The 21,905-nt window shown below is 43.3% G+C and overlaps 1 protein-coding gene and 1 long non-coding RNA gene across 3 annotated transcripts in view; one reads left to right on the top strand and one right to left on the bottom strand.

Moving 5' to 3' along the window:
• Positions 1-332: 332 nt before the first annotated feature.
• On the bottom strand, positions 333-6,692 carry LOC117033135 (uncharacterized). Its single transcript, XR_004424843.1, has 4 exons — positions 6,480-6,692; positions 2,557-2,657; positions 2,124-2,263; positions 333-766 (listed from the first exon to the last, which is right to left on the bottom strand). It is a non-coding gene; the product is annotated as an uncharacterized LOC117033135 (long non-coding RNA).
• Positions 6,693-7,049: 357 nt separating this feature from the next.
• The window catches only part of CRIM1 (cysteine rich transmembrane BMP regulator 1), a 182,464-nt gene continuing 167,608 nt past the window's right edge, over positions 7,050-21,905 (top strand). Inside the window, exon 1 of one of the 2 annotated variants that reach the window (XM_033124311.1) lies at positions 7,050-7,724. In XM_033124311.1, coding sequence (XP_032980202.1) covers positions 7,394-7,724 — 331 coding nt within the window. In that variant the 5' untranslated portion in view covers positions 7,050-7,393. The remainder of the gene's footprint in view (positions 7,725-21,905) is intronic. The other variant, XM_033124312.1, reaches the window with a different exon arrangement.

Raw genomic sequence — 21,905 nt, 5'->3', positions numbered from 1 at the left:
TGGTATGCTCTGCAGCTGGCCAGTAGAGAGACAATAAAAAAATGTGCAGGATTTTGCACAGGTTTTAGAAGACAGCCTATACAAGGTCTCCATCACTTTCATCCACATTCCATGGCACCATCCAACTGCAAGGAAGCTGGTAAGTGTCATCTAGTTGTGTGTCCAGAATGAACAGAAGGAACATAGATATTGGTGATCACTACCATTTCCTCCCAGAAAGTAGGTAATGAATTCTCACTTCAGTGACAAAAGAGCTGTGTGAAATACAGGATAAGAATATAAAAACATCAGAATTCTAATGAACATTACCCTATCTCTGTCCTTTGAGGATCAATTTGAAAGAGATTATAAAAAGTAAGTTAGAGTCAAGTCTGGTGAATGAAGAATATAATCTATTTGAGTTAATACATTCAGTCAGATATGGTGATTAAATAATGAGGCTATTTTCTCATGCGACTACACAAGGCAATTCCAAAATAAACATTATAAGAATGTTTTGAATAATACCATCATTTTTAAAATAAATGTAATTGCATTTCTTAACATAGATGCCATGGAAATTAGGGCGAAAGTGTCTGCAATTTAGATCTATGAATCTTCAGACTATTAAAACCATGCAGTAGAACAGAAAGCTGGGTAGACAGAGAAGATAGAGGGGTGGGTAGCACTGCAGTAAGTGGACATTCCTCCTCCTTGCTTATTGCAGGATTGGGTCCTCTCTTCTCAATTTTTTACACTTGCTTTTCCCAGCAGTCCAGAAGAGTGCCTGCAAGCACAGAATAGCAACTAAAATAGCTTCACCTTTTGAGCAGACTCAATCACTTATTCCCTTTTATTAGTTACAGTTTTATAAAAGCACTACTTCCTCGGGGGATATTTTTAATTGAGGACATAACACTTTTCCTTAAAATCATACTGCATACAATTTGCCAGGTTACATGATTTGGTAATTTGTAAGGTTAAAATGTTTGAGGAGTCATAGCTAAAACCTCCAAATGTTGAACATTTTTAAGAATCTAATGAAATAATGAATACGAACATAATTTCTGAAAGTTACAAAAAAAAAGAAAGCTTTACAATGTAAGGTGCTTTTCAAGCAACAGGAGCATGATTCTCTATCGGAAGGGCGTTCTCACTAGGGAGAAGTGTTTGAGGGAATGTGTGCAGATAAATCCTTCTGGAAGGCAATCTGGCAATGCATGTAAAAAAAAAAAATAGGCAGACTTTTTCACCAACAGCTAACAATTCCACTTTAGAAATTTACAAAAAAAAAATCATTGAACAAGTGTTTAAAACTCTGGCTAAATGGTAATGCATTGCAGCTTTGTTTATAATAGTGAAAATATAAAACAAACAAAAACATGGTAAAGGTGTATTAATATAGCATTAATAAATACAATATGGTATACTCCGTCAACAGAAGAGTATTCAGTGGTATAAAGGATGCAATTATTGATCCTAAAGATAAATATGCCATTTATATAGATAAGTTGAAAAGCAATTATAAACTAGGATGCACATCCCATTTTATATTTTATACTATCCAGGGGACAATAAGCTTTAAAGAATGTACAACAAAAGTCATTAGTGGTTAACATCTCAATGGTGGGATTTTGGGTGATCATTTTTATTTTTCTTTCTTTCTTTAAACTTGTTTGTATTTTTCTCATTTCCCCCCTAATGAGCATGAATTTGCAAAGGATATACAACGTATTAGGAGTAGCATCACATAATGTGGATTCTGGAGCCATACTGCCTGGGTTTGAATCCTTTCTCCTTCCAAAGAACAGTGACATTGGGCACACGACTTACTCTTTCTGTGTCTTTGGTTCTCCCCCTCTAAAATGCAGGTAATTATGTACCTACCTCATCATGTCATAGTAAGGATTAGATGTGGTAATATACCCAGGTAATTAGTATATGCACATAGTAAACTCTACATAAATATTTGTTATTCAGTAATTAAGAAAACATTGGCGCTATTTCCATTTTGAGAAAGTGCTAATCACTATTTTAACTTTTCATATGAAAGTTAGTAAAGAAGGCACGATATTGTCACAGATGTTAACAATTTTAAATTAGGTCCACAAAAAGCAACAAGATTGAGAAGAAAAGCAACTCACCATTACCAAACTTAGTGCATGAGGCTGTGAAATATACAGGTTCTCAAGGCAGAATAGGACTGGTTTTTAAACCTGATCGTCATCCTCATCGCTCTGAGTCCTTGCAAATCACCCAACCTTCTGTGCCTCAGATTTCTCAACTACAAAATGGACATAATACAAGGCATTGGAGATAACATAAGACATTGGCCTTCTAGGGCTATTCTGCAGATTAAAATAACCCATGTGAAGTGTTTATTGGTAAGAAACTCTATAAAGCTTAGCTGCTATTATTATTATTATTATTTTAACAAATACCTTTTAAAATAAGTCTTAGACTGGAATGTTCACAAAGACTACAACCTGAAGACTAGACAGATTGCCAAAGTGAGATCAACAGGAAGATCGTAAAAAGGAAAAAAAAAAAAAAACCAAAAATCCCAAACCCAAATACCTGGCCAGGCAGATCTTTCATAGTAATAGGTGTTGAGATATCACATAGCAGGAATTCCAGCTCAGGCATAAAACTTGAAGAGACACTCAATTAAAAGAACTCTAAAAGTAACAATAGAAAAGGAGAACAACCATTTTAACCACACAATACCCCGCGTGGTTAGTATTCTTGTCTCCATTTTACACATTTTACAAAGGGGGAAACACATTCAGAAAGGATAAACACCTTTTTCAAACTTGTGAGGGGAGGGAAGGAGAAGGGGAAGAGAGGGAGAGAGGAGATGGTGGGGGAGGTAAAGAGAATATCTAGGTCAAACCTTAATAAATGGAAAGAAAATGATCATGGATTGGAAAGCTTAATATTGTTAAAATGGCAGTACTACCCAAACTCACCTACAGATTAAATGGAATCCCTATCAAAATACCAGCTGACTATTCATAGAAATTGACAAGCTGATCCTAAAATGTATACGGGAATGCAAGAGACCCAAAACAGCCAAAACAATCTGACTTACTACTCTTCTAGTAGTTCTGGAGCAGCTGCCATACACAGGCAAGGTAGATAAAACAGGAACTTCCTTAGTAAAATGAGGCAGTAGGTGCTGATAACACAGCCCACGTACCAGATCCACAGCTCAAGACGAGATGGCCGAGCCCCCAAATTAGGTGTCCCCTTACATCACTGAAATGGTCCAAGCCTAGACTAAGTGAGAACCCATGTTTAAGTGATTAGAGCTGAGGAGACCAGAGACATGGGGGGATGAGAACGAAAGGAGCTAGACAAGTTCCCTGCTCTCTTCCTAGATCTTTCTAGTATGCATGCAACATCATTATAAAATAATGAGACTTTTACTCTAGTGCAACTCCACTAAGAGTGTGTACATCAGATGCAAAAGGCAACTTCTAGATTTTTTCTTTTCAGGAAGAGAAAACAAAGAGCATACACATCCCGGAGTGTGACTAGAGTAGTAGAGAGGCTGACTAGACACTGCATCCGGGAGGAGGGCTCTAACACTAGAGTTCTGAATACTGCCCACTCATTTCCACTGTCTGCTAGGCCCCAGCTGGGCACTTTGCTGTTCAGACATTTTCAACAATGTAGCAAAACCCCTCCCATCCAACCCCCCCCAACGGCCAATAGAGGGCAGACTGTCTCTTCTTCCAGACCTCCATCAGAAGCATATTCTAATTCTCTTTCCTTTCCCACCTGTGGGATTCTTTTTTGTTTTGTTTTTGCTTTGTTTTCCAGTTTGGAAGACTCCTTCCTGCCCCAACCATACTGTCAAGTGCTTATTTTAGAGGTATTTACTAAAACCAAAATAGAAGGGCCACAAACAAGGATGTTCAAAATACCTTATGGTCTGTAATTCTTCCCTCTCTCCTTTTACAACTCACTCATGCATGCATGGATTCTTATAGATCATGACTCCTCCAACGAGCTGTCCATGTAATCGAGTTCAGAGCTATTTAGAGAAAGATTTATAACACAACATGATAAATCCTACAAAGGCACTTACAAAATGCTGTGGAATAGATAAGGGAATAAGCTCAAGATCTTTCCTAGAGGAAGAGGCAGTAAACCATGTTCCATGTGTGACAGTCTTACATTTGTACATGCCTTTCAGGGTCTGTGTAATCTCTCCCAGCCCACTTTCTCCTTGACCCCCAATTGTCACCATGTTGGGCCCACCCAATTTCTCTTCTGTAGCCTTAGTCTGGTCTCTAAAGATGAGGGAATCCTTCTGTGTTTGAACATCAATCCCATCCCCTTGGCTTCTGGCCACCTTGTAGTACTATCCCAGGAAGACACCGCTATCTTGTAACTGAGCTCCTGGTTCATACTCTGGTTTCTGAGAAGCTCCCGGACCCTTGCAGATTTCTTATTTGCCACTGGTTACAGGCTTCAACTAACTATTCTTGTTCTCTCCTTTGCCTCTCTGACTATTCTATGACAAAGGACCACTTGTAACTTTTAATTTTCTGAGCTGATACATCCATCTTAAATCTTAAGACTCTGTAGTCCTTTCTAAGTATGGCTTCAATTCCAACAAGAAGTCACCTGTTATCTACCCTCCAGGTGGTTCTACCTCTGGAATCTCAGGAAGGATGGATAGTGATCTCCATATTGCCTCTGGCCTGTGTTCAATCTCTAGCTTTCCCCAACCCTTAATATGTTGCCTTAAAAAATAAACTAAATAAACAAAAAAGCAAGACCTTGACAATGATTATTCCTTTTTTTCAAATGAAAGTAGCTTTCTCACTTCTGCATTTTCTTCCATCACCTCATCTTGGTTTTCCCTGTTTGTCCTACATTTTAATGTCTTTATACTTGCATTTGAACAGAAATATAGATAGCCTCTTCTGCAAGAGTGCAAAGGGCCTTTTATCACACCACAATGATGACAGTTTGTTGGCAAATCCCAGTGAAGTGCTGCTGCCTAGTTGGGGTTGGAGAAACAATCATCTTTAACAATGTTGTGTGTCTTATTTTTCTTGAATTTTCCTAATAGAAAAATCTAACATATTTTAAATGATTTTACCACTTAATACTTAACTTTAGAACCTTAGGGTATGGGGTCCTTTGGAGATCATCTAACTTGACCTACACAATTGCAGGAATTGTCTGTACAACATCTCTAGAAACGAGTCATCCTAACAGCTCTAGAAGGGCTTACCTTCTAGAAAACAGGATGCTCACTCTCCCTTTTCCACTCTTGAACATCTCTATTACCCTGTGATAATCAGTGACCATTAATAAACTCCTCTCCCTCCTCAGGACAAAGAAATGTGATTGGAGAAATGTTTAGATTTCTGCCGCCAGTGACTGGGGAATATTCCACTGGTTAACTTTGGCTTTTCCGTTCAGGATTAGAGTAGTTAAACCAAAATATTTATAATACGTATAAATTTGTTCTGCAAACAGAGGATTTCAAAGGCATCTTTGTTTCCTTTCTCCTTACACTGCCATGTTATTAATTTTTGGTTCATTAGTCATGATTTTCAGGATCCACTTGGCTGCCACCTTTCTGCAGTCGGACCATTTTGGATCAGAAGGTCGGCTGGCCATTCCCACCTCACACCTGCCACAGGACCTGATTGTTTTTTTCCCACACTGATCCAAGTCACTTTTTGTTAATTCACTAATTTTATTGACTCTGGTACACATCCTGTGAATGGTGGGCCACTACAGAGCGGATAGATCATTGCGAGTACCTACAACCACAGAAGAGAAACAATCGCCATATGATGCATTTTGCATCACTTCTTTTGCTTTTTCATTTTTTTAAAACACCTGGTTTATCACAGAGTATTAACCATACATCTTCTTTATTAAGACATTCACAATAAATGGAAAAATTAAAACCCACCACTTTTGTCCATGAGCTTGGGGAAAAAAAGGGCAATGTCAGACGGCATTAAAATGATGCATGAGATATACGGGTCTAGTCATGTCAAGACTTGTGATAATCCAGTATTCAGACTTACTCATGGGAGAAAAATTCAGCTCTGTTACTTTCCCTTCCCCCCTTTTCCCCCTCCCATAATATAGCACCTCAGCACAGACAGCACAGCGACAAAACATTCAGGATGTGGACAGTTAAAATTCAACTCAAGCTACAGCAGCCCCAACAGTGCTCCCCACCCCCCGCGGAATATTTACCTACACCGTTTAAAACACTTAATTAATTCACCAGCAGCTTCGCTGGAGGCGTCTCGAGCTTCCCGAGACTCCATTACATAATATCTTCTACAAAGTCTATTCCCAGCTCGAGTGGAAGATGGATTCTCATCCAGTTTGCGGAGGTTCCATGCATGCTTCCCTTTCCCGGGGTTCGATCCGGCGGATGCCCCAGCCCAGCCTGCAGCAATCCCCTCGGCCCCGAGTTTCGGGGTTCCCCGCCAGTCTCTGAACTTAAAACTGACCCGAGAGGTCTCGCCTTCGGGGCTCCCAGGCCGGCCACGGTGGCCACGGTACTAGCGGGCGCTCGGGACGCTGCGCTCTAGCGGCTCCCCGGGTGCGCCCCAAACCCCGGACCGCAGCACGCCCGCGGAGAGAGGCGCGCAAAGGCTCCGCCGCAAGGCCGGCTCGGTGCGCGGGGCTCCCGGAGGAGGCGGAGGAAGGGGAGGAGGAGGAGGCACGCGAGAGAGGGAGGAAGGGCCCGGCCGCCCGGGAGGGAGGCGGGAGGAGGGGGAGGGGGCCGGCCGGACCGGGAGGGGTGGGGGGGCAGCCAATGAGCGGCGCGCGGTGCGGGGGGGGTGAGGGTTGGGGGGGATGAGGTAGGATGGGGGAGGGCGCAGCCCAAGCGGCGGAGGCTCCAGCCATAAACAAGCGCCCGGAGGAGCCGCGCAGGAGTGAGGCGAGCGGGGCGCGCGGAGCGGACACCGCGGACCTTCTGCTGCGCCACCGCGCCCACTCGACTGCTCCGGAGGCGGGGACCGGCCCGGAGGCTGCGCCGCCGCCGCCAGCGCCGCGGAGGAGGAGAGGAAGGAGGCGCCGCCAGCCAGGGCTGGAGCCGAGCGCCGCCGCCGCCAGAAGTTTGGGTTAAACCGGAGCTGCCGGGAGGAAACTTTTTTTCTTTTTTTCCCTCCCTCCCGGGAGGAGGAGGAGGAAGGGAAGCCACCGCTGGCGCCAACGCTAGTGGGCTCGGGGTCGACGCGGCCCGCACGGGGGGCGGGGGCCTCGCCCCGCGAGGGGAGGCGCGCCCCGGGGGCCCCGAGGGGGGCGGCGAGGACCGCGGGCTGCGGGTGCGGCGGCGGCGGTGCGTGTGCCCCGCACAGGGGAGGGCGCCCGCTCCGCTCCCAGCCCGGCTGCGAGGAGGAGGCGGCGGCGCAGGAGGATGTACTTGGTGGCGGGGGGCAGGGGGCTGGCCGGCTGCGGGCACCTCCTGGTCTCGCTGCTGGGGCTGCTGCTGCTGCTGGCGCGCTCCGGCACCCGGGCGCTGGTCTGCCTGCCCTGCGACGAGTCCAAGTGCGAAGAGCCCAGGAGCTGCCCCGGGAGCATCGTGCAGGGCGTCTGCAGCTGCTGCTACATGTGCGCCCGCCAGAGGAACGAGAGCTGCGGCGGCGCCTACGGGCTCCACGGAGCTTGCGACCGGGGGCTGCGCTGTGTCATCCGCCCCCCGCTCAATGGCGACTCCATCACCGAATATGAAGTGGGCGTCTGCGAAGGTACGGCCGCCCGCCGCGGGCCCCCTCCCACCTGGCCCGCGCCACCCCCTCCGCGCTAGCTGCGCCGAACAAAGTTTGGCGGAGACTATCCCAAGAAGAGAGGGCTCCCCGGGAGAAGGGGCGGTCGTCGCCCCCGGAAGGGAGCCCCGCGTCCCTTCATTGCCGCTTACGGCCTGGGCCCCCCACTCCCCAAGCTTGGCCGGCCCGGGCGAGGTTGGATTTTGTGGGTGGGGGCTGGCGAGTGGGGAGATCACTCCCTGGCCGCGTACAGACTGGCACACGTGTGCCCATTCGGGCTTGGGGTGGGTGGGGTGGGGTGGCCCGGCCCTGCTCCCCGAGGTGCGGGCGCCGCGGGCAGGGCACTGCGAGGGCTGTCGCGAGCCCCTTGGGGAGTCCGACCCCTGCCACCTACCCCACACTAGCGCAGTGTGGAACCAAGTGCCGCACACCGTCCGCGAAATTCTCTGTTGGCGGAGGAGACGTGTCTGCAGCTCCCACTCCCTGTGACTCTTTTATTATTTTTTCCTTGCGCTCTTCACCCCCTTCCTCCTCCTTCGCATATAAATCAGTTTCAGCTCCGGAATATGTCAGCCCAGGGGAAGTTACATACGGTGGTTACTCATTTATTTGCCTATTGAAAACGGTCAAAGGCTTTCTCTCCTGAATGGAGGGGGGAGGGGGCTTGCACCTGGGAGTGAAAAGTTGTTTCTATTATTAGTGGCTGCTTTTTAAGATCAGGTATCCGCCTGTTTCCAATCGCGTTGCCGGTTCCTTCTTTTTTGTTTGTTTGACAGCGAGGATTGTTCTGCTGGTTTCTCCACTAAGCATTGTGCACCGCGGTGTCGAGACTGATGGAGGGAGAGAGAGATTAGATTAGTGGAGCCTCCCCTCGTTGGGAGAACCACTGGGGGAGGGTGTTGGCCTTAAAGCCGGCCCGCCTGCCTCAGCCTCCGATTGCCGCATCTGCTTTGGGGTCTAGACAGAGGCAGTGAGTTCTTTTCATCTGGCTAATAGACAGGACTCGTGAACACCAGTGAAAAAGTGGGATCCCTGTTTGGGCTGACGTTGGGGCGATGATGCGTTCCGGGGCTTCCTGGTATACGTATGTAGTGAGCAGAGGAGCAACAGCCTTACCTCTGGAGTAGAGGCGAGAAGAGGGACAGGCGCCCTCTGCCCTCTTCCCTTCCTTACTGCTCACAGCCAGCGTCTCTAACAGGGAAGGAAGGGTTTATTCTGAAGCATCCTTAAGTATGTATGTGTTTATTGTGCTGGGATGCTGCAGAGAGAGTAGCAGCTTTAAGAGTAAAATGGGTCTATTTTAAAAGGCTTCCATTCTGCGATTTTCTTTAGATACACCTAAGTACATACGTATTTATACCTGTAGTTTCTAGAGTTTGGACAGTCCTGGAAAATCAGGGAGACCTTTCTGGTTTGGAAGCTAGTGGGCAGTAATGAGTGAAGGGAACTCTTCTCAGAGAGAAGAGACCTGTACTGCTGCACCTTAGGACACCGGGTTAGAAGAGCTCATTGGCCGGACATACAAAGCCCATTTTATAACGCTTATTTTTCACGGCAGGAAAAATACCCAGGAGATAAATTCTGCTACAGTTTCATGTGTTTGACTTCAGTAATTCTGAGTGACTTGGACTAAAAGATGCAGCTTTGAACCGTGCCGCTTGGAGTATACAATTTACTTAAACCAGCCTCCCATAAATCTAAAAAGAACAAGCAACCTGAAACAAGGTTAAATGCAGTGGAAAGTGCTGTGCTCTGAGAAGGACTTTTGGAGGTTCTAAAGACTTTAACCCTTGTTCTCTTTCTTCGTGATATATTTCTGGTGAAGGTAATGTGGACCCAGGAAACAGTCACAGTAATCAAGTGTTTTGGCAACAATAGCCCCGTGTCACAGTATAGAGATGTTTTGGCAGTTGGTTGGTGAGCTTTTCATTCCTCTGAAATGATGCGATCCCTCATAGCTTCCTTTCTTCTGATAACACCCCATGCACTTGGTATTAGCCTTAAAAATGCTTGGAAGTATTTGTTGCCACGATTATATCTGAATCAATGTTTCCAGCAACACTTTTCACTTAGCAGGCCTGTTTTCAGCTACCAAAATTGTGTGCTCAGAGCATTTTATTTTATTTTATTTTAGAATTCTAAAAGCAGCAGTCAAGTTGCATTCTGATTCCATGAAACCAAAGTAAGAAGGACAGTGTCACCTGGCATAATATAATGGTTGGATTTAGACAGATATTCTCAATAGTGTGTCTAAATTTTCCAGTATTTTCACTTCACTACAAGATTTATGAAAAACAGCTTAAGTGAGCAACCTTTTTTCTTCCTTTTTAAGAATTAGAGGACTCTTTTCATGTCAGTCATTACCTAGAAGGTGCTGACTTTTCTCTTTTGTTTTTCTGTTGCAAGAAATTTCTCGATGGCCAGTGTTTACCTCAGTTTCCATTTTCATTCAGAGCTTCACGCTGTGAAGCATGATTATCATAACTAACGTGAATAGGAATTAATGTATTTCATACAAGTTGAAGTCTCTTTTGCTGCAATTTTTGCACTAAAATGACCCCTACTGGTTGTATCTGTTAATGAAAACTCTTTAGAAAAACTTATTTAATTGGCTCCACTGAGAAAACATATTGCATAGTATAGAAATATTATCATGACTAATTTACCTGCTTTCGGTGACATAATTTAAATACAAATTACATTGCTCTATTTGCCAACTTGAAGTAATTTTTATTTGTGTTAATTCCGTTACTGACTTTGTGGTGGTGGTGGTGGAGGAAATCATGGTTTTAACTGAAGTTCACAAAGTGAGTTAGAGAAATCAGGGCAGAAATAGACCCCTTCCAACTTGTGGCTCAGATTTGTAAGGCACGCCAGCCCATAGTAGGCTCTCAATAAACGTACGTTGGATAAATGGATGAACAATCCTCTCCATAGAAAGAATACTGAAGAAAAAATATTTTCTGAAAAGTTAAATAATGTGAAGTGCTGGGTCTTGTGAATCATGTGACACATACATTTGAACTTTTTTTCACCATCATTCAGATTGTTATTAAATCCTGACTTTCTTATTTTTAAAAAAATTTTTGGCTAAGTGCTTTTTAAAAAATCACATATAGCCAGAGATACCTAAGGTTTTCTCTGCTTTCTCCCAGTCTTACGTGCTTTCTGTTCCCTGAGAGGTCACAAGTCCCTTTCCTGTTTCCATTCATTTGGTGAGTCTTCCTGTGCCTTTGCAACATCTTAAATGGCCTTTTTCTTGGTTTGGCTGCCTGCCTCCAGGTAAATCACCTAGAAGCCAGAGAAACAAGTTTGGATTCTGAACGCCTGAGAAATAAGACTGGATAGGAGACCTCTTTGGGAGATCAAAGATAGAGTGTTGAAAAACGACTGAAGTGGGATTTTCTAGGAAGAATGTTTTGATTGGGCAGTGAGGGTTATATTTTGAGGTAAGGGGGTGATGACCATTTTTCCTCCTAATGTGGAATCGTAGTACATTGTGCTTCTATAAGGGGTGGGCAAGGTGTGGAGAGTATGATTAGCTTTCTCTAATAAAAGCGTAGATGGTAGCTTGAGTTTGACAGTTTGTGAGGACAGAGTGATTTGGACCGTGGTGGACACTATTGAGTGGCTTTGCTCTGAGAGTTTCCTTGTATTAGCTCCTGATGATCGTTATGGCAGATAAGCACCAATTTTCTTTCCAGTGACTGTTTACTCAGTGGCTTCATCTTCATGGAACTTAACTTGCGTGTTTTCACCACTACCTTCTAAAAACTGCCTCTTTCAAGACACAATCCTTTTATTTCCCCCAGGTATTTTAAACTTTCACTCACTTTCCATGGGACAGTGAGTAGAAGAACCAAGGCTATGTGCTGGGTACTTAACAGCCCAGAACACACTGGTTTTCTAATACCGTTGTCATCAGAAGGTTACAGTTTCTCTTCTAATCACTGTAAGATGGTGGTTCAATAATGTGTTTCATTTTTTACCTAAAAGTCTTTAGGTAGAGTGAGCTTGTTCATGCCAGAGAGAGAAAGGGGGACAAGCAGAGAGCCTATAAAGTTACATTTATAGAGTATGGGAAGAGAAGCTAATGCAAGTAAAGAAGGAAGTAATTAGTTCCTCCCAAAAGTAAGTATTGACAAAACACGGAGAGACCATTCACTGCACATATATAAATGACAGGACTTTGTGACCTTCACTTTGACTGTGAATCTTATAGAATCCTCACTGTTACTGAGGAGTCCAGTCACATGAAACACTTGGCTAAGGGCAAATGAATTGCGTAGGACCAGCAAGGCAAAAATAGCAAGTCTGGAGATATTTGCTACCATTCACACATATTTAACAGTGACAAGGAGAGTCTTACAAGCAGAATGTTGGCAGTGCAGTTGTGAACAGACAGGTTAATTTATGAAGGAAACTGTCTGAATAATTCTTAAACTATGGGCATTCTATCCAACTGTAGGAGCTATTTAATGATTTGGTGCGGGTTTCTGTGTTCCTGTGGGGCTTGATTAAGATGCAGTGATTTAGACAAACACGGGAACAGCTTGGGCATGCAGGGGGCAGGCATTATGGAGTTGGGGGAAATAGATAAAACAGATGACCCTAAAAAGATAGTGGAGTGGGAGGACTAAAGAATGACACATGGGAGAAGGGAAAAATATTGAATTCATCTTAGGGCAACTATGTCATCCTTTGAAGAATAATCCAAAACACATTCCAGACATTAATTGTGAAATTCCTGAAAAATGTGGGTGTGTTTAACATCTTTCAGGCTATGGCACTGACATGAGAGATGGCAGTGCCGCCTTAGCATGTAAATAACATCAGAGAGGTGATAAAGTGAGGGGAAGGTAACTATGTTTGGTGAATCAGGTTCCTGTAACACTGTGTTCCATATGGCACATGCAGTATCAGGATTTCGGAGACGCCCTAGTAAAGCTCAATTAATTATTTGAAGAAGAAACAGTGGACTAGCCAAGTATGCATGAATAACAAACTAAAAACCTTCCTTCTCAGAGGTCGAATTCTCCAAAGCTGTATTTTCAAAGATCTGACTAGACTTTGCATAGAAATCAATTACTCATTCATTGATCTTCTACTCTGTACAAGTTCTTTTTTTCGGGCTGGGGAGCAGCTGGAGAGCCTGGGGACCTCTCAGATCACCAGTTCCCCACTCTTTACACTCTTTTAGTCAAGATCAAGAATAAGGCAGCCAGGGGCTGGCCCGGTAGCTCAGGCGGTTAGAGCTCCAGGCTCCTAACTCCGAAGACTGCCGGTTCGATTCCCAAATGGGCCAGTGGGCTCCCAACCACAAGGTTGCCTGTTCAACTGGAGTCCCGCAAGGGATGGTGGGCTCCGCCCCCTGCAACTAAGATTGAACAAGGCACCTTGAGCTGAGCTGCCGCTGAGCTGCGGGATGGCTCAGTTGGTTGGAGCCTGTCTTCTCAACCACAAGTGTTGCCGGTTCAATTCCTGCAAGGGATGGTGCGCTGCAGCGCCCCCTGCAACTAGAAAACAGCAACTGGACCTGGAGCTGAGCTGCGCTCTCCACAACTAAGATTCAAAGGACAACAACTTGACTTGAAAAAAAGTCCTGGAAGTACACACTGTTCCCCAATAAAGTCCTGTTCCCCTTCCCCAATAAAATCTTTAAAAAAAAGAAAAAGAAAAGAATAAAGCAGCAACGCCTTAAAAAGTCTACATCATAATGTACAGTCAAGCCAAATAGAAGTGATTTCGTGAGTCTAGATGATTAGTTGGTGAGTGAACTATGTGGGGAAAATTTGTCCTAGGAATCACAGGATCTGAAACTATCTTTCCAGGCTCTGGTGGCAAAGCTGAAAAGGAGAATTTGAACTAGATTTAAAAGGATGAATAGGAGCTCTTTTTGGTGGGGGTGAGGACCCTACCTATTCTTCTTAGAGCCTGTGCCACACACACTAGAGCGTTTCCCCACATCTAAGAATGAGGCTGCATTCTTAACACTTTACTAGCTGTGGTTCAAAAATGGCAAGTTGCCTTTTGAGAGTGATTTTCTCTTTGTTCTAGCATGTTCCCCCAGGCAGATGAGCGTGGGCAGTGAACTGAAAGGTGTCCTTTTATCAGCATCTCCCAACTTCACCCACTCTCTGCTGCTCGTCCTGGCCAATTAGCCTGGTCAAATCATGGAAAACCTTCTCCGTCTTATGGACAGAGGAGGTTTGAATATACTTAACTTTAAGAATGCCTTCAAGGTAAACACTGGTAAGTGTTCATTTTGGGCCCACATGAAAAAATAAATAAATAAGAAAAGATCCCGTTTTCTTCTGTTACAAAATGAACAGATCTCAATTCCTCCCTCTACCCTGATGAATTCCCCATGAGAAATATTTTATCCCTTGATAGAAGAGTGTAATGGTTAGAAACTTGGTTTCTGGGGTCTAATCTGGACGCTGCATCTCCGTTTTCTCATCTGTGCAGTGGGTTTAATAATAGGGTGCTCTAAGGACACAGTGAATGAATCCCTTTGAAACCCTTAGAAAAACGACTGGCACGTGTCAACACTTAATGAGGACAAAGCTATTAATCAGTATAAGGAAAACAACTCAATCTGGGCTCATTCGCTTGCTCTGCTTAGTCCTCATCTCCCTGAGTACTTGATGATCAGTAGTTACGGAGTTTGCGCTCTTAGCAAGGGAGTGAGCTATTGCTGAGTTCAGGTTCTCTCTCCTTGTACCCCCAGCAACATACATGCATTGAAATAAACTTATTTAAAGCCTTCTGAAGTCATTTGCTCCCTTTCCTCTTGAGATGCCCGTTTGTTATACTGTGTCTAAATGATTTCTACCACTTTCGTATATTTTGGGTAAAAAAAATGGAGGGATCTGAAATTTTCTGTATCAGGTCATAGGAATCGCAAATTGAACCATTTATCTGTGGGCCAGTAGTTCATTTGGGGAAGGAAGGGAGGCACCTAAACTCGCTATATTCAATGATGTATGTTTTCCTTCACATTGTATTCTGTAAGAAGATTTTGCTCCCAGTTCCTGGGATCACCACCGCATTTGGCCTGGCGTGGGCTAAGGTCACAGCTAGTCTTGCTGCAGCTCACCTGTGTGGGGCCGCAGTCCCATCTGTTGCTATAGTTGGTACAAACTGGGCGAAACAGGAGGTCAGACATTTAACCAGTCCATTCTTCTGTTTTCTTTCTAGCCCTGCCTGCTTCCCTGCCATCCATCCGCCCACAGGTATTTGCAGAGCAGGTGCTATGGATCTGGTTTTTGTGCTGTATGGTAGTGAGACTGCTTCTCTAAGCCTCAGTTTTCTTATTTGTTAATAGTAATAGGTATCACCTATGTTTGTGGCGAGTATGAAATGAGGGGAAAAAAACCTGCTTCTGAAATTTTAAATGTGCACACAAATCACCTAGAGATCTTTTAAAACATGCAGGTTCTGATTCAGTAGGTCTGGTGTGGGCCTGAGATTCTGCATTTTTAATAAACTCCTAGGTGATATCAATGCCGGAATCACACTTTTAAGTAACAAAACTAGTGCCTGTAAAGCATGTGTCACGGAGTGTGACAGGTAATCAGACCTGCTAATGTTACCTGCTATTATAATTATTTTTCAATCAAAATAATGAAGATAGGGGCCCTGCTTTCACAGAGGCCATGGTCTAATGGTAGTTAGCTAAGACAGTTAATCAGTCCAAGACAGTTACAGCTGCTAAGCCCTGAGATAAGGAAGTGCTGAGTGGTTCAGGAGCTCAGAGGCCCTAACTCTGACTCGGACTGTTGAAGAAGGATTTAGTGGAGGATGTAGCACCAAGCAAGCCTCAGGGTATCCTTTCCTCCCTTCTTTCACTCCTCAGTGCAGGATGTTTTAGGAAATCGACAATAGGCCTTGGGGCTAGACAAACCTGTGTTCAAATCTCAGCTCAAGTTGTTATTATGTAACTGTGAACGACCAGCTTGCTTCCTTGTTTGGGGCTGCAGTTGCCTCTCTTGTGAAAATGGAATAGTGATAGCTTTCTATCAAGTAAATATAGTGAGGATTGGAGAGAATTAATACATATGTTAATATACATGGTTATATAGATATGAATGTGTGTATATAATGTCTGGTATTCCTGGTACCAAAGAGGTTTTAAAAAGATAATTAACCTTAATTCTAATTTCCATTCGATTTTCCATCCTCTCTCATTTTGCTAGCTTTCTGTTTACATAACAGTTTTTTTAAAATCTAGTTTGTGGACATACACGTCCTCCACACGTAGCTCTTTGACAGGGGACTCCGCAGAAGGAATTTTGGTCTCAGATGTTTGTTAGAGGGACTGGGTCTGTGAAGTACTTAGAACAAGGGCGGTTAGTCTGGGGTTTCTGGATCAAGAAAGCATTTGTTTATCTGATCCAGGGATGGCTGTAATTCCCAGCCCCGTTGGTGTTTCAGCAGAATATGGACATTTGCTTGATTTTGTGATCTGACTCCTTACTTCCAGAGAGCTATTTCAAATTAATTTCAAATTAATAGTTTTAAAAAGGTGACATATCTTAGTATTCATGGCATATGGTTTCATGAAAGTGAATTAAATTTCCTTTTATGGTTAGGAGTAGTCTGTGTGCTTTCAGACATCACTGGAGATGTTGGAGACCCCAGGAGCATTGCCAGGTTGGGATCACGGGTCACAGAAGGAAGCAGCAGCAGGCCCAGCCAGTTCAAAGACAAGGGCAGGCTTGGGACTGAATAGGGGATGGTATGTGGCCCCGAGTCCATCTGCGTTGCTTTCCTTGATCCCATGCGGACCATCCATCGTTCACGTGGACGAATACTGCAACTTTACTGTGGATTTGCATTGCAGTTTCTCTGGAGAGTCCTTGTGCTACAGTGGAAAGCTAGAAAAGAACTCCTAGAATTAAAATACCTGATGTTCTTTCCTCTTTAGTTCCTAATGTAGGTGTGGTCTCACTTTAAGAAGATAACTGTAACTCTTCCTTGATGTCTGGAAGTATCACTTTTATCCAGTAAATAGGGACTGAAAACTCACAAGGTAGACGCTTTATATTGGCTGTTATAGAACGAGGAGAAAGAACTTGATGAAATACAATTCTTGGAGTCAATAGTTGACATTTTCTTCTTAACAACCAAACCTTAGTATCACACAGGGGAGAGTGATTCCCTCACCTCTTTGAAACTCTTTTAGTGTCTGTCATTATAGTGCCTCTTTCATCAAGGGTGCTGGAATTCCAACGTGAAACCCACAAGCAAGATGAGATAAACTTCCAAATTTTAGGGTTTTATTTAAGTATATGTTCGTCAAATCGAAAAGTAACACCCTAATTCGAAATATCCTGAGCACATTTGTCTTAGGAACATTTAAGAATGGAAAGTAAGTGTTAATTTTAAGGTGTCTTCATTTTACATTTCAGGTTCCTGAGAAGATAATTTGAAGAGTCTACTCTTTAGAAATTTTAGCTCAATCCTTAGCAACCAGCCATTCTGGCTATAGCAAGGTTAAAAAAAAAAAAAGGAAAAAAAAGATATACTGTAGGCTGTAACTAGAGACTGTGCCTGTCTTATTTAGCATTTCAAAACAAAAACCATAAACAAACATCTCAGATTCAAAACAGAAAGGAATTTCTGGCAGGGCAGAATGAAATCTGAGCCTGCAAAGCCCTGGTCTACAAGAGGTAACTTATTTAGCTTCTTATCCAAAGGCCACAGCAAAACGCTTCACAGCTGTGATAAAACAAAAGGCAGCTCAATATGGGAGAGTTGTGATACTTCTTTTTTAAGACTTCAGAAGACCTGCCAAAATAAGGCAAAGCTACCTTGAGGAAGTTTGACCTGAACTAGACTTGTAGTATTTATTAAGAATGTGATGGGACCACTTCAGCCCTGTAATGTGTGAGAAACCATCCATACAGGATGTGTGGGCTTGGTCCCCTTAGAGAGTGTGTTTATAATTCTGCAGGGGAAGAAGTAGATCTTGTCAAAAGTAGATCTTGAAAACCTTCATATTGTTTTGCACTTTCCATAGTTTGGAGCTTTGCTTTTTTAAAGGCATCGGCATTTACATTCTGAGAGAGGAAAAAGGGGTAGATTGTAGACAGGTTTATCTCTGAAAGCCGAAGTAGAGGGATTAAGTGGTTAGAGAAAGATTGGGTATGCTGTGTCTTTTTCAGAACCACTGAAGTTCTCACATTGCAGACAAATTTAAGGAAAATTTATTACCACTATGACAAAAATGAAAGGCCAAATAAATTTCCATATTTTAATCAAAATAATGAATAGGCTTGTGTGTATCCTAGCATGTTGCAGGGAAGATTGAAGGTTTCTCAGAAAGGTACAATATCACAAAATTCTTGCACATGAGAATGGCTTGATAAAGGAGGGAATATAGCCATGGCTTCCCGACCTCCCTTCGTCCTTTAGTAGCTAGCTCAGGAACTTAAATGAAACCTTCTCAACTTCCCTTGACTTGACTTTGCTTTAATTTGTCAAAAGGGAATTAAATAGTTAGCCACCTGAAGGCAGGGGAACGGAACCAGGTATCGTAAGGCCCTTGTGTGGGTCATAAGGTCTATGTTTTTATTACAGAGGAGTGCTGAGCAGGAGTCAAATATTCCTTTGTGTTTGCAGAGCTAGGGGAGGAAAAAGTGGTAGTGTCTACATGATTCTTTGCCAAGCGTTGTAGACAGAAGGACTTGGGAGGAGAGGATCTCGAGTTCTCCTCCCATGGTTCTGTTTAGTGTGGTGGTGGAGACAGCAAAACATTGTTATCAGGAAGTTAGTGACATCTTTTAAGTGCTGGCAACGTTGAAGCCTTATTAACTGTGGCCTAATCTGGATTCAAGGTAGAATTTATGCTTCTCTTTTAGGTCTGTGCTGGCCTGCTGCTTTCACTCTTTCTCCATTTTCTCATTTACTTCATTAATTATTACGACTGTGAGGTACGTAGGTGACAGATAGGCTAAGGGAGAAGCTTGAGCAGACAGGCCCAAACTTGTTGAAATTCACATGCTCATTTCTGCCTCTGACACTAGGAGAGTTGAGTAATTGCTGTTCTTCCTAATACTGCAGGCAGCAGCCAAATTCTCAACATTCTTTTACCTTTGCTGCTGTTTTCACTTGCCAGGGAGTCTCCTGAAGGAGCAGACTGAATTTAAAGAAACATAACAGTCATAGCGCATGGAAGGAGAGGCACTGGCAGAATGTGGCATCTGGTCGCCTCGTTCGGAGGATGAAATGATTAGTCTCTACAGAGGGACGTGCTGCCCTCCACACCAGTTCCCTTACCCTCCGTGTGTGGCCGAGCCACGGGACCAGGAAGCTGTTTTGCGTGCACGTGAGACAGCAAATCTTCACTAAATATGTATCAAGTACAAGCCAACTGTGAAGTTTGGGAAGTTGTCTCTTGGGGTTGAGAAACTTAACCCTTCCTTTTGCATGTTGTCCAATGGCAGGGCATTGAGTGAAGTTAGGTGGTGTGGACCTCTGGCTCTGAAATTTGATGTAATAAGTGTGATTCTAAAGAATGTGACACTCAGCACAGCCCACAGTGTACACCAGCAATCAAATTGCTTTGCCTTGTGGATATTACATTTTTGCCAAGAGCAGCCTTCCAAAATGAGGTGCTAGTTAATTCCAGTTGGGCACTTATTTCGCTAAACAGTCTGCTGAATTCTAAATACTCCATTTGGGAGTATGCTGCATGAGAAAACTCAGCGGCTAATTATTATGGAGATCTCTTCCATGATTCTCACTTTCAATTCAATTACCTCAGCTGCCAATCCCTGGCAATATGAACTTCTCTAACTTTTTAGTTTTCTGTAATATTTTCCTTTGTGCTCCCAAAGATTTTTATTGTTTTTGCTCCAATCTGTAAAACCTCTGTAAGTTTACTAATAACTGGGTAGACAGTTTCATCTTGTTTCACAGAGAACACTTCTAGTGGAGTGGCTTGATCTGTCTTTCTTTTCTTTTTTAAAGATAATATCAAGTTAAATCCTGTTCCGGATCTTATCCTCTCTCTTCCAGGGTAGATTTCTGGATAGCTCACGGTGGTGGCGACTGAACCAACCCTTGAAGAGTGGGTGTTCATTTACTAACCGGAGCTTTTGCCTAAATAGGTTTGCTTTACTCTCCTTTGGTATATCAATAGGTCTTTCTTTGGTCCTCTTCCTGCTCGGCTGGTGCATATTAGCTGAAGAACTTTTAAACTGTGGGACTAATAATGACAGCCTGAATGCCTAGGGCCGAACCTTTCTCTGTTGGAAGCTACTAGAGGGTTCAGGGATGTTCGCTGCTGTCAGAATCAGTGCTACAGGGTCCATTTGGTACCGCCCATGCCCATGCCTTTGGCTGTGGTTTGGCCCACCTTCCTGGTGAATGCCTGCCACGACCCAGTGTGGGCTGGCTCTCCAGTGCCCTGAAAACCATTGGAAAGGCTTGCTTTCCTGCAGTCTTTCCGTTTGCCTCCACATTCTTCCCAGGACGGTTGCACACAGCTCTCCAGCTATCGGTAATCCAAATACTAAGAGACGTTGGTGCCAAGCATCAAATCCTCACGAGGACTCCTTACAATAATGGTGTCTGCCCTAACAGGCTGGCAGAAGAGGAGTCCTGTAGAAATGTTTTGGGGTGGGGGTGGAGGGGGGAGCATTTGCCAGCTCATGAAATTTATTTGACACGGGGTGGGGGGTATGAGACTATGGATCAGAAAGTGATAATACTTCATAAAACAAGGGTCTTGACAAGGTTGTAGTAGATTTGCTGGCCTGCAGAGATGAGCCCAGGAGGGTCCAATATATCTGTACCATCAGCAGGAGGGCCCCTAGTGCAGTTGCAGATGTGACTTTGAGAGACAGGAAGCTATGATAATTCCTCCTTTCAAGATGTAGTTCACTTCGTGCCTTTGGATGTAGAGTGTGTGCGTGTGTGTACGTGCATGTGTTCAGTTGCTGAGGGCTCAACACAGAATGCTTTGCATTGTTTTACGGATGTGCTGAAAACAACCTGCCTGCTTGAAGCAAATTCTGTGTAGATCCCTCTGAAAATGACTTCTTGATAACTAAAGATTGTGCATAGTTTTATCTCATTGGAAAAAAAAAAACAATTCTAATTAAAGTGCTTTGGATTTTAAACTGCCTAGTTAATTGGGATATCTGTATGTCGGCAAATGGAGTTTAGGAAAATTACTGACTTACTTTTTGGTGATTGGGACAAAAGTTTTATTATCTTGAAGGCATTGTGGGATGATTTCATAGTAGGTTATCACTAAACATAATTTTTGGCTTTGTATAGGAATTTTAGATGTGGTAGCAGAAATTTGGGGTAAGAAATGGAATACCTCTCTAGGGCAAAAAGCAAAATAAAAGAAGCCAGAGGTGTTTTTTGTTTGTTTGTTTGGAAGGAGATTAAATTATTTTCAAAGACTATGTTGGGAAAAGGTGAGCTCTCAGAACCACGTTTATTAACTATCAATTCAGGAAATTGTAGTCGATGCTTTGGAGACAGAAAGGAAAAAGACTCTGCCAATAGAGTTCTGGAAAACTGGAGGGAGATAAAGTATTTACATGCTTTAATAACATAAAACATGTCCAAAAGAAATACATAATTACATCTATGTTTGGCACTGAAAATAGTCCATGTATTATATTTTTTAAATTGTGTGTGAATATGTAAGCATATGCCCTTGAGTCAGAATGCTTCGGCAATACTATTTCTTGAGAGAATGGAAAAGTAGAAGGTATTAGATACTACAAAGAGGGAGAAAACATAGGGGATGACTACTACCATGTTTCCCCGAAAATAAAACCCAGCTGGATCATCAGCTCTAATGCATCATTTGGAGCAAAAACTAATATAAGACCCAGTCTCACTTTAAAATAATGTTAAGACCGGGTCTTTATAATATATGATATATAATAACAATATATAATGTAATATAATACCGGGTCTTATATTAATTTTTGCTCCAAAAGACGCATTAGAGCTGATGGTCCGGCTAGGTCTTATTTTCAGGGAAACATGGTAGTAAAGAAGGGACAGTGAACTTTTTTTTCTCTTTAGAAGGGATGTATTTCATATGCATAATGATTCCAACTTAAAAAAAAATAATCTTAGTGTAATAAACATTTTATTTCCCTTGAGTGCCTCAGTAATTTGCATGTTATT

The sequence above is a fragment of the Rhinolophus ferrumequinum genome, chromosome 13 (genome assembly GCF_004115265.2).
Source record: "Rhinolophus ferrumequinum isolate MPI-CBG mRhiFer1 chromosome 13, mRhiFer1_v1.p, whole genome shotgun sequence".
NCBI classification, from domain to species: domain Eukaryota; kingdom Metazoa; phylum Chordata; class Mammalia; order Chiroptera; family Rhinolophidae; genus Rhinolophus; species Rhinolophus ferrumequinum.
This window is presented reverse-complemented; position numbering and strand designations above follow the sequence as displayed.